Source organism: Myotis yumanensis, unplaced genomic scaffold, assembly GCF_028538775.1.
Source record: "Myotis yumanensis isolate MYYU_CA2020_CCGP unplaced genomic scaffold, mMyoYum1.0.hap1 SCAF_15, whole genome shotgun sequence".
Classification (NCBI taxonomy): Eukaryota; Metazoa; Chordata; class Mammalia; order Chiroptera; family Vespertilionidae; genus Myotis; species Myotis yumanensis.
In genome coordinates this window covers 52,859,036-52,871,136 of record NW_027223766.1, presented here as the reverse complement: position 1 = coordinate 52,871,136, position 12,101 = coordinate 52,859,036, and the positions used below count along the sequence as shown (strand labels likewise).

The following is a 12,101-nucleotide window of genomic DNA, read 5'->3' as shown; positions in this document are numbered from 1 at the left end:
CCCCGCCCCCCCCCCCGCGTCCTCAGGGGTCTGATCAGACATCAGACTTGCTACTCCTAGGGCGGCAGTCGCCTGCTGTCCTGCTCTCCTCGGAAGTGGTGGAAGCTGGGCGCAGTTTCATGGATGTGCATTGATCTGTCTGCTGTCTCTTCTCTTCTTTTTCTAGCTTGCTTGCCTGTGTTTTTCTGGAGCCCCTTTTCTTCCCAGTGTTACCTGGGGTCAGAGTTCACCTGGTGACTGATGTGTTTTCACTGGGGCACATACAAGGTCACTTGAGCCTCGCTGCTGTTAGGAGCCTGACTGTGAAGCCTGGAGACAAAGCCATCATCAAGAGCAGCGTGTTAGAAATGAGACAGACTGCCCGGGCCTCACTGGACACAGATAGGCCTCTTGTTCTCAGCCTTTGCTCAGCTCCTTTTCACAAGTTAGTGAACGCATAAAGCCTCAGTCACGTTCACAGTTAAGTAAAGCACTTGATTTTTTTGTTAGTTCGTGGGATTGGCTACTAACACAATGACTCGGATATTTGGAAACCTACGCTCAGCCGGCAAGGGCTCCAGGAGCCTGGCTACCCTGACCCCGCTGCTGCGTGGGGTGCTCAGACGCTGCATTCTGAGCTGGCCTTGACTCTCTCAGCTTGGATGCATGAGTTTGCAGTGCTGCATCTTAAAGACGTTGCTAGTCAGCTTGTTTTCCGTCCTGCTTCTCCAATGTGAGTTCCTTATATTTTGAAGCTAAGAAAAGCCATCAAGCATTTGGATCCCTTGAGATTCCTCAAAGCTAATTCTAAAACAAGTTGGCACCCTCAAATTTCTGTTTCTGTATGTTTTCTAGATAGTTTTATACTTTTACAAACTTAGTATGAAAGTATCAATTTGGAAACATATTTTACCTTAAAAGGATTTGGGCTCCTATGGACATATATTTATTTTACAGCTTGTTTTTTAATGACAATAAGAGTTTTGTTTTCAAAATGATTCTTATTTTATCGAGGTAATTATTTTAACTGTAAGGTCAGAATTAGACTGGAAAATGCCCAAGGCATGACTTTGAAAGCAGCAGTGGTCTGAGGTGGCCCGTGCAGACATGGGCTCTGTGGGGCTTGATCCGCAGCTCACTCAGTGCTGGGCTCCCTCCTGGCCCTGTGTCCACAGGCTGCTGGACGAGCTGACGAAGGCTGAGATTAGCATATTAATAAGGGGCTGGCTGCTGGCCTCCCTCCTCCCTCCTTCCTCCACCCCTCCTCCCCTCCTCCCCTCCCTCCTGCCCTGAATGAATCTAGGAACACAGGCCCGTGGGTCACGTTACTGGTGACTGGCTGGTTTCTTTCTGTTCGGTGGCCTAATCTGGCCAGGATGGTCTGTTTCAGATTGCGGAAGCGGGAGGAGACTGTAGCAGAGGCATTCTTCAGCGGCTGCGGGCTGCACAGGAGCAGCACCTCCGGGGTGTGCCTCGAGCTCTGAGAGACAGAGACGGAGCCAGGGAAGCTTGGTCTCGCGGATGGAAGCACACGCTGTGGGAGCGCAGACCTGGGACTTTGTGTGCGGACTCCGGGCTTGGTCTTTGTAGCACTGAGTTGATGTTGCTGGAACTGGCGGGCCGACAGGCCCTGAAACCAGCAGGGTCCGGCTGTATGGAGAAGAGCGGCTGTAGCCCATTCCCAGTGTGTTGGGCTAAAGGTATAAATAACCTAAAAATCGGTTTGGTTTACATTTTATTTACATTCACACTTTGCACTAAAACGGTAAAGAGTTTTGTAGAATTTATTTCAAATAGATTTACAGTTAAATTGAAGGGGAAATGAACAGTGATGTGGCATGGGTTTGTAGCTACTGCAGGGAACCAATTAGATAGCTTTTCAAATAGTAAAAGGATTTTTGTGGAAATGCATTTTAAGTGTGTAAACTATCTTTTTTATACGCTCTGTCCGTTGTCTCTTGAAGTTGTATGTTTTATTTTTTATTTTAATCAAGACATTCACATCTGTTCTATGATGTGGAAATTTTAAAAGAATAATGAGACTAATTTTAACTTAAATAAGACTATAGAAAAAGAAGAGTAACATAGATTTTCTTGTTTTAAAAGTTGGTTACCTTCACTCCCGTAAAGATGGTATATTTATTTAAGTTGACAATCCATGGTACTGTCAGGTGGGCTGGACATTAGGGTCAGCAACACTGAATAGACGGCTTTCCATTCTACAGTTGTCAGGGGCTTTATTTATATAAAAATATAAATAGAAAATGTAGCATGTTTATTATAATATTTAGGGCAATATTTGGGGAGCATGCTTAGAAGTTAAAAATGCCATAAAATCCATGCAGAAATAAGACCAAAACCTTTAGCTGCTTTGCTCAAAGTAGGAGTGAATATTCAGCCTGGAGACAAGTCCTCAGGGAAGAAGTTAATGAAAGTATTCTTATCTTATAATATACTATTTCAGTATTATGGGACTGCGCTTAGGAAGTATTGTTACAGGAGGCTCCTGTGCTGGTGAAGAGCGGTGGGATTAGAGAGGTGCCACCGGGAGATGGCGCAGCACCAGGCCACAGCGGCATTGTTAAATTGCTCTCCTTTCTGGGGGGCCTTTCATGTTCTATGAGTTCTGTTCTAGGCTTTTAGGCATCTAACACATATGACACATAGGACTGTTAGAGTATGGTGCTATCTGAACAAAGCACCTGTCACTTTGTTAAATAATTAGGTATTCAGAGTAAAGATTTTGCCGAGTTAATTCAAGCTCTTGAATGTTAAAGGGCTTTGAGTTTGGGAACCTTTGAAAATTGGGTTTGGGAACCTCAGGACTGCCTATTGAGTATGACCAGTAATGAGTGTTCAGAGGCAGAGTTCTGTGCTTGTGGAACATTTTGGTCTTTTCCTAGACCTGCTGGGGCGCGTTTGCATGGAGCCACCTCCATTGTGTGGTAGCGCCTGTTGGTACTGACCCTTCAGAGTAAGGCTGGCACCTCACTCACCAAGTCTGGGCTGGATCTCAGACCTACGGATCCAGTAGCAATGGGGTATGAAATGGTCAGCTACTAGGTTTTTAAAAATTCAAAGTGACTTTAGAAATAGGAACTTTGAAGAGAGATTGCAGTGTTTTTGCTCATCCTAAAGCAGTTGAATTGAAGCAATCTATTTTTTAAAATTATTTTTGCTAACTGACAGAGCAAATGAGTAGAGCCATTTTAAACTGAAATACCATCTTAATAAGAGGTTGGGTTGGGCAAGAAATGGAGCTTACGCGTGTAGAGGATGGGAAGAGGGACAGCTTCGGGTCAGAGTCGGTCTCTGTGGGGCTAGAACAGGTGTTTGGGCGGAATGGTCCTGCTTTTGGGTCCTTCAGGACGAAGGAGCTTGTCCCCTGCCCCCTTCTGGGGGCTGAGCATGGTCCTGCCCCAGAGAGCTGTGCAGGCATCGGTGCACCTTCTCCCCGCCGGGCTGTGTACTCCCCAGGACAGGAAGGCAGGGGAGCTCGGCCTCATGCTGGTCAGTTGTTGTTCTGTGATAAAGGCAGAGATGGGGTGGGGCATAGGAACTGGCTGCACTGGTGTTGTCAAGTATAGAAGCTACTGCTTTTAGATAAATACAGATCTAAAGAATATACAAATCTGTTTGCAGTTAGACATCCAAACCTCACTTTGATTTTATCAGTCACATTAACCTCAAAAAAACAGCAGTGTCCCAATTTAGGAGGACGCATAAAATACTTACTAGATCAGGCTAAAAATAGTGGAGCAGACCTATATTGTACTCTGAACTGAAACTAAGGCATCCTGGGAACCCTCTGGGGTCTCCTCGGCCATACAGTTCGCTGTGCTGTGAGTGTGGTGGGAGGGAGCCCTCTTAGGTCCTGCACTCGGAAGATCAGATTTTCACATGTTTAAAAGGACTTTGTTCTAACGAGTTCAGCCACATCAGTGTCCTAGCTTAAAGAGCTTAATTCGGAGTGTGTAAGAAAATGTCACGTCCACAGGCTGGGCCAGGACTGAATGCAGAAAGCCCTTTGATGCTATCAGTATCTGCATTGTTTGTTTCATGTTTTGAAACACTGGGAAGGATTACAGAGGCGCTAGAAAAAAAGGCAGGTGAAAACTGACAATAAAAAAGAAGGTAGTGTCCTTGAATTATGAGGTGAGGAAAGCGGAGGCTTGAAGGACGTTGAGGAAGGGGGCTGACGGGCTGGAGGGGGAGGGATTTCGGTGAAGAAAGGGCAGCTCTGGTCTGGGAAGAAGTTCGGGGTGCTCTCCAGCCTGGTGGTTGGTGTTTAGGGTGCAAACGCTGCGAACCCGAGCTCTGCTCATGCCCCCTGGCTTCTGCTGTTTCCGGGTGTGCCACTGCACGAGGCCCGGTTGCTTCCCAGGGCAGGGTCCCCGCTCCCTGCCACTTCCTTTTCAGATTGTCCAGGCCATTGTGAGGCCTACACATTTCATGTGGATTTTGACTTGAGACTTTCACACATACTTTTGTTTAAAATGATCGTGAGTTTGGGGGATGTAAACGTCCCTCTTCCTTACATTGGCATTGGCCAGCAGACACGGTGAACGGCGTGACTGCGGATGGAAACACCCGGGAGAGAGCCGGGGCCCGCTCACCAGGTTCGCCAGCCTGTGTCCCTCCCGAGGTCTGCTTGGTTAAGTTTTTTTAAGAGACAAAGTACTGCTAGAATATCATCTATTAATTTTTTTCCTGTAAAAATCTTACTGTTTTTTAAAGTAGACTCATTGAGAAGATAATCCCAGACTGTTGAATATTCTTTGCATTTCATCTTCTATATAAGTTCATGATGGGATGGTATATTGGTGGCATGGTTTCAGTTTTGAAAAATCCATATTTTTTTATAGGGCAAGGTTTAAGAGGAAATTTTAAAGGACCATGTGTGCTGGACTCAGTTTTGGATTTAATAACACATTTCAAACATACCAGAGGCAGTCATAGCGAGAATGGCGGCCTGTGAGTGTCACCGGAAAGCTGCTGTTTTGGGCTGGGCTGGGCTTCTGAAGCACTGATGAGGGGGTGGCCTGAGGGTTTCCGTTGGGAGAGCAGTCCTGCGTCGTGTGCCCTTTCCTCGGCCTGGAGAATTCAGGTCACCCTTCTTCAGCGACTCATCATCTGTTGACCGCTAATCTCAGCTCACAGGGGAGGTTTTCTACTCGCACTTACAGATAAGGAACCTTCGTAACCAGAGTCTCCTAGTAGTGAGTGGGGGGCCAGGCACAGTTCTTAACATTATGAAGCGATGTGTTCCCCTCTTTAATCAGCTGTTGCTCAGATGGCACTGCTGATACCTCTGAGTTGTACCGCTGTCGTGGCATTTCCAGCCTGTTCAGTTCGAGTCTCTGAGGTTGTGTTGGGCTCATTCTTTTAAATGTTTATTCTGCGATTGAGCTGAAGTTTTAGCTGTCTTGTGATCCTAGGGTGTCTTGCCCATAGAAAGTGAATAAATGGCTCAAGGCAGAGATGATTTAGTCTCGATATTCTGAGGATTGCACCTCATCAGTGAAAGTCTTCAAAGCCATAACAATTGACATGCTATTGTAATAAATTATATTCCCCATTGTGCTTTGCCTACATATACAGTTTTTTTCCCTGTGTTTTTTTTTTAAATATTTTTTTTATTGATTTTAGAGAGGAAGGGAGAGGTAGCGAGAGATAGAAACATCAATGATGAGAGAGTAGCATTGATCAGGTGCCTCCTGCATGCTCTGCACTGGGGATCGAGCCCGCAACTTGGGCATGTGCCCTTGACCGGAATCGAACCCGGGACTCTTCAGTCCGCAGGCTGACGCTCTATCCACTGAGCCAAACCAGCGAGGGCAAGTTTTAAAAACTTTACTGTGGAAAACTTCTGGTGAACCATATACTAACCACTAGGATAATGCATTCTGGTACTCCTCGTGGGGATTGAGCAAGATGAGGCACCCCCTCTCTCCTTGGCTTCCGGAACCCTGGAAGGAGGCTTGTGCCCAACCATGGCGGGAGCCTGGTCAAGAGCACGGGCCGTTCTCACACTTGGGGGCTCTACCTGATGCCTCTGTCTCTAGGTCATCGAGCCTCCTTCAGGCCCAGGGTTCCTGTGTTTAAAGACAGCCTCTGCCTTCAAAGCATGAGACCAAAATAGAGACAACCAGAGAAAGCAAGGATGACACAGCAGGCAGCAGGAAACTAAGAGGAGACAAACAGGCACATCTCAGGGCACAATCTCCAGGAGCCAGGAGCAGAGCAAAGACCAACAGGATTCTTGAAAGTACATCAAGACCAAGGCAGTGGGAAGTGGCAGCGCAGAAACCAGCTCGGCTTGGGAAGCATTGGGAGGTCGTGTGGAGAATTCCTCAGAACCTGGCCTGGAAGGACGAGTGGAGGGAAAGAAAGACATCGGGATGGCAGATGCAGGAGGTCCAACATCCAAACAAGAAGAGCCCAGAAAGGAAAGGGAGAAGCGCATCCAAGAAATGACACAGGAATGTGTTCTGGAACCAAAGGACCAGGGTTTCTGGATTGAAGGCTCCCGAGTGTGAAGCCCCGTGGCTGCCTCTCAGGCTGCCTGCCCTCCTGCCAGCCCTGAAGTGGCCTTCCCTCGGCTCTTACAACATGGAGTGCAGCTCGAGCGACAACTGTCAGTTTCCATTAGTGCTCACACAGTTGTCATTAAATCACGTGTGCGTGCGTGTCCTGAGTAGGCCGGGAGCTCTGAAGGGTAGGATTTTATGCGTACAGATATGTGTGTCTATATGAAATTGACCATCCATACCACACCTCGGTCCCAGTGCCCAGCTAGAAGTGGACTCCCTCAACCTCTGTAGGATTAGTGAGTGTGAGGGAGGGTGGCACGTCATTTGCCTACAGAGGCATGAACACATGAATGAGTGAAAAGGTGGGCGGAGCTCTAATAAACTGCAGCTGCTCTTGGCCACAGACAGTAGAGCGCGGCGACGACTCTGATGATAGGAGAGTGCTGTCCCTCAGCCATGTGTGTGGCCCGTGATAAGTCTCCAAAGCAAGACGGAAGCCAGCAAACCCTGCAGAGCAGGGCGTGGTCTCCAGAGCCTGGTCTTCAGGTGCACTGCCTGGCCTGAGTACCCTGCACCAGTCACGTGGCCACGGACAGTTGCTTCTCTGTTCCCACACCTGGAAGTGGGACGTAAAGTTATTCTGAGGATGAAGTGACTTCACTCCTAAGTAGGACGGGCCTGGCAAATGCGCAGCGCCAGGGGATAGCCCGGGCCGTCGCACTCAGTGCGGCCCTGTCTGCCCTCCTGGAGGGCGCTTCCACAGGCTGTTTGGATTTTGCAAAGGGCCCTGAGAGAGAGCAGCCCCCCTCCCTCCACCCCCAATCTTTTTCCCAGAGGCACACCGACTTCTCCTGAGGACTACAAAGACTCAGTTTCTCTACGAGGTTCTAGTTTTCCTTCAAAGGTTTCAAAGAGCCAAAATCAAAATGTCCCTCATGTGTCCCCTACCCTCACCCCCAGCCAGAAGGCAGATGGGATGGACCGAGGTTTGCTTCTCTTTCCACAGTCAACTTCCTGAAGCCAAGGCTCCTGCTTGCCCGCCCTCTTTCCCTCCAGGCGTGAAGCGCCTCCTCCATTCTGCTGAGAGCTCAGGCCTGAGGCCTGTGATGTTCCTCAAACTGGATTGATCTCTTACTTCCTGCCCCCCCCAGCAGACAGTGTCTCCCTCTGTGCTTCTTATCAGCCAGTGGGGCCCTTCGGGTGAAGGCAGCGTGTGGGCCACCTGTGGTCCGCTTGCCTCCCGGTGTGTGAGGCCCCTTCGGTTGCGTTGGGCGGCTTTGCTGGCTTTCCCAGCGCGAGTTTCGGTCTGGCCCAGGCTTTCCTTCGCACTCACATGCAAGTCCTGTCCTACGTGAAGACTTCCGGTGGTTTCTGTCTTGAGGTTTGGTTTGGTGTGGTTTTCTGTTGTGAGCGTCTGACTCTCCGGCAAGGTGACTGACGAAGCCGGGGGGAGGGGGGGTGGGGTGTGTGTGTGTGTGTGTGTGTGTGTGCTTTGTTTTGCCTGCAGTTGTTTCTTGCTGAAGCCTAGTAAGTGTAGTGACTGCTCACTGAATTGTTACCGTGAACAAGGATCCTGTGTCTCAGGTAAACGTTTTCACAGTGGCAGCAAAGTTAACGTACCTGGTGTTCCTGCGACACTTTCCCATCATTAGAGGCTCTGACGAAAAGGGGGCACGTTACATTGTTTATAGAGAACACAGTGGATTTTTGACAGAGTTGAGATAGGACTCCTGGCCTTTTAAGAGTTTGTATAATAAATATTATGCTACGGTGAATCAGGTCCTGCTCTGGGGGTGGGGTGGGGGCAGGGTGGGGGTGAGGGAATAGTGACTGTCTTGCTGGCCTAGGTCTCAGTTCTCAAGCCCAGGGAGAGGCTATAAAACTGCTGTTCATGTGATCACCAGCGGGTCATCAATCAGTAGGCTTCAAATATCGCACGGTGAAAACCTCTTTTTTCTCTTACAGAATATGATAGGTACCTAGCATCTAGCAAAATAATGGCAGCTGCTTACCTGGACCCAAACTTGAATCACACACCGAATTCGAGTGCCAAGACGCACCTGGGTACCGGTGCGGAACGGTCCCCAGGAGCCATGGAGCGAGTGCTAAAAGTTTTTCATTATTTTGAAAGCAACAGCGAGCCGACCACGTGGGCCAGTATTATCAGGCATGGAGATGCTACAGATGTCAGGGTAAGCGCATTTCCTAGGAAACAAAGTCAGTGTGTGCAGGTAAATGTTAATAGCACTCACAAACAGATAAAGCAATGCTTCTTATCCCCATATTACAGAGATGTTAACTCTTTCTTTATAGTATTCATTCTACTCATGTGTGCCTGACCAGAGTGTAGATTATTGTAAAATTTCTTAGGAAAATAATAACCGAATTATATATTATTTATATAATGCCATCGACTTGTTTTTCTCCCCTGGTTTTCTTTTTAATTCTTTAAAGGACACAAAAAACACAAAGCAATTAAAACAGCCTCTGATACTTATGAAATAAAGTTATTTTCTAGAAAGTGTAATTTTGAAGGTATTTGCACGACTCCAGATAGGATAGATTCTTAAGTTGTTGACTGTCTTCTACATACCAGACATGGGCCAGGTTCTGGAGATAGAAGAGTCCCCTGCTCGTACAGCTCGCAGTCTGTTGGGGAGATGCCCATGACCTTCACTGAGTGCAGCAGGTGCTTCTCCATGATTCCCAGAGACGAGGAAGCCTAAGGAGGGGCCCTGGATGTGGGAGTAGCCTGGGCAGTTTCCTGTGGGCGGTGTGTGCAAGTCGGTGAGCCTGTCCAGTCAGTGCTGCTTCTCTGTGGGGCTCCTGTGGGTGCTCCGAGTCCTGAGGACATGGAGCAGCCTGGGAGGGGTCACAAGGAAGGGCACTCAGAGACGCTGGGGCTTCTCCTGGGTGCTGATGGCCAGTAGAATGATAAGGAATGGTGTGTGCCCTGCACTTGCACTGTCTGGGCGTGGAAGACAGACCCGAACGTAGACGACTAGATAGACAGACGGGAGCTGTAGCCCCAGCAGGAGGAAGGAAGGCCGCACACTGAGCTGCTGTGGGCAGAGATGAGCTGTGCTGCTCAGGGTAGCGGTGTCAGTGTGCGCTTGGTTGTGAACTGGCAGAGCTGAGGGCACAGACAAAGACGCCTTTGTGGGAATTTGAAAGAGGCGCCAGCCCGTCCTGTGTAGCTCAGGGAGCTGAGTGTTGGCAAGGAGAAGCTGCAGAAGTCGCCTGAGAGAAATACTAGAAAAGAGGTCCCTTCCTCTAGGCAGACCCCCACCCCGGAGCTTGGGCCCCTGGCTGGGCACCCTCTGGTGGGACACAGCCTGCCCCAGCCTTCCGGGTCGCCCTGTCACAGATGCCTGGCCTTGAACCCAAAGCCAGATAGGACACTTTATGCCTAGCGTGGCTCCACCCGCCCTTCCTGCCCTGTGTGGGTTCTTTAGAAAGCTGTCCTTTCTCTTCCAGCCTGGTCCTTTGTTCCCTCCCCTGACACTCTCCTGTGCTGGACACAGAGCTTGTCCCGGGACGGAGCAGTCTGACAGGGAGGTTGGCTGCGTGCAGGCACCAGGAGCGCAGCACACGACCTGCCTTAGTGTGGCCACTCGGGGTCCTCGCAGTGTTTGTATGTAACGTTCCCATCGTATGGGGAGGGCTGGGTGCTCCTTAATAGTGTCATCGACAGCACTGTGCTGTCATGAAGAAATAGTACCCAGTGTGGGACTTTCAAGATGTGTCTTACATCTTAAGTTACATCATAGCTTCAGGTAATTGTGAGTTTTTAAAAGCCAGTGGTTTTCTCTAATAGACATTTATGTGTTAATAGCAGCATCATTTAAAAATGTATTAATGGCCTAAAAGCTTGGGAAGGTTTCAGGGACGGTGACTAGCACACCCTCACACAAGGGCAGTGAGGGTTTTGTTATTCTCAAGTGAGTATCCATGTGTGCCTGTTCATAGATACATGTGCCTGTGACTTCACACCTGTGCAGGTACAGGCGCGAGCCAGGCCTGCACTTTCCTCGCCACAGGCCCAGAAACGGCCTTTCCCGAGGACTTGCCCTGCTGGCCTCTTTCAGAGATGACCTTCACCTTCTCTCAAACCCTGGGCCACAGGTGTTAGAAGCATCAGCTGTGGGGCTTGGTTAGGTTGCTGCATATTCATCTGTGGAGCGCAAAAAAGAGTGGTTAGGCCCAACTTCAAATAACCTTTCATATAGCATCAGTATTATCAGAAATATGAGCTTAATTGTATGTTCCCAAATGTGTGTTTTTTAAAAAATGATGTTAGTTGCAGCCGGGTCTCGAATAATATGCTGTCCTTGGTTCAGAAAGTGTCACGCCCCCTGCGGCCTGGTTCTCAGCAGTGATGCCAAGGAAGAGTGGCAAGGCGGGCCGGTGCGAGGGGCTGCAGACGGTGTTGTGGTTCCCATGCCTTGTTTACCAGCAGAGAAAGGGAAGAGCCTCTTTTTGTTTTAACTTTTTCCTGTTCATAAAAATGCTTTCTGAGGGAAAAAAAGTCCGAGGTGAAATTCACTAATTTACTTACCTTGAAACGCTTTTACCAAAGGTTTCTGATAATTAATGAAAAGAAATGACCATTGCATTCGTTTTTAGCACACAGTTTTTGGTGTGTAACAGCTGCTTTTGTGGGGATGTTTTCAGGGCATCATTCAGAAGATTGTGGACAGTCACAAAGTGAAGCACGTGGCCTGCTACGGATTTCGGCTCAGTCACCTCCGGTCAGAGGAGGTGCACTGGCTCCACCTGGACATGGGCGTCTCCAGCGTAAGGGAGAAGTACGAGCTCGCACACCCGCCGGAGGAGTGGAAGTAAGATCACATGCCTGCTGCGGTCGCTCTCACTGGCCTGTTCCCTGTGTTCAGTCACGCACCCGAGGGTGAACGTGTGAGCTTTCTTTTCACACCAGTTGCCCTTGCGACTCTTGGGTGAAGTTGGCTGGTAACTGTTCACCAGTGACCTGTGCTAACTTGTGTTCAGTCTGCCTGGGGCACCGCTGACTTCCGCCATGATGGTCTGTTGCCGCTCCCCCTTCCCTTGTTGGTGCTGCTTGTTCGGACTCCACTCCGACAGCTCCGGCCCGACGCCCCCGTCAGTTCTGCGGCACCCTTTAGTGCAGCAGGACTTGATGCACCCAGGAGGCCACACCAGCGACCTCGTCACTGGGCTGCATCGCCTGCTCTGTGGTCCGGGGCTGAGTAATGGATGTTCGCAGGGGGCATTACAGCAGGAAGGGACTGCCTGCCGTGGTCGGCAAACCATGGCTCGAGAGCCACATGCGGCTCTTTGGCCCCTTGAGTGTGGCTCTTCCACAAAATACCACGTGCGGGCACGCATGTACAGTGCAATTGAAACTTTGTGGCCCATGCGCAGAAGTCAGTATTTTGTGGAAGAGCCACACTCAAGGGGCCAAAGGGCCGCATGTGGCTCGCAAGCCGCGGTTTGCCGAGCCGCAGTTTGCCGACCACTGGCCTAGTGCCTCTCGCTAATGAACTGGCTTTTCAGGGGAGCTAGAGGAGTCCCCTGCAGTTGCGCTTCCCTGTTCTCACCTGGTGATGG

The 12,101-nt window shown here is 49.5% G+C and overlaps 1 protein-coding gene across 11 annotated transcripts in view; it reads left to right on the top strand.

Annotated features, from left to right (window-relative positions):
* Window positions 1-12,101, top strand: part of PTK2 (protein tyrosine kinase 2) — a 115,195-nt gene that overhangs the window by 21,220 nt on the left and 81,874 nt on the right. For 4 of the 11 annotated variants that reach the window (XM_070392437.1, XM_070392435.1, XM_070392436.1 and 1 more), the window contains exons 1-3: window positions 1,373-1,679; window positions 8,478-8,704; window positions 11,187-11,353. In XM_070392437.1, the coding sequence (XP_070248538.1) occupies window positions 1,580-1,679; window positions 8,478-8,704; window positions 11,187-11,353 (494 nt within the window). In that variant the 5' untranslated portion in view covers window positions 1,373-1,579. Of the gene's footprint in view, window positions 1-1,369; window positions 1,680-8,477; window positions 8,705-11,186; window positions 11,358-12,101 lie in introns of those variants that run through there. The other 7 variants (XM_070392440.1, XM_070392438.1, XM_070392439.1 and 4 more) reach the window with 4 other exon arrangements.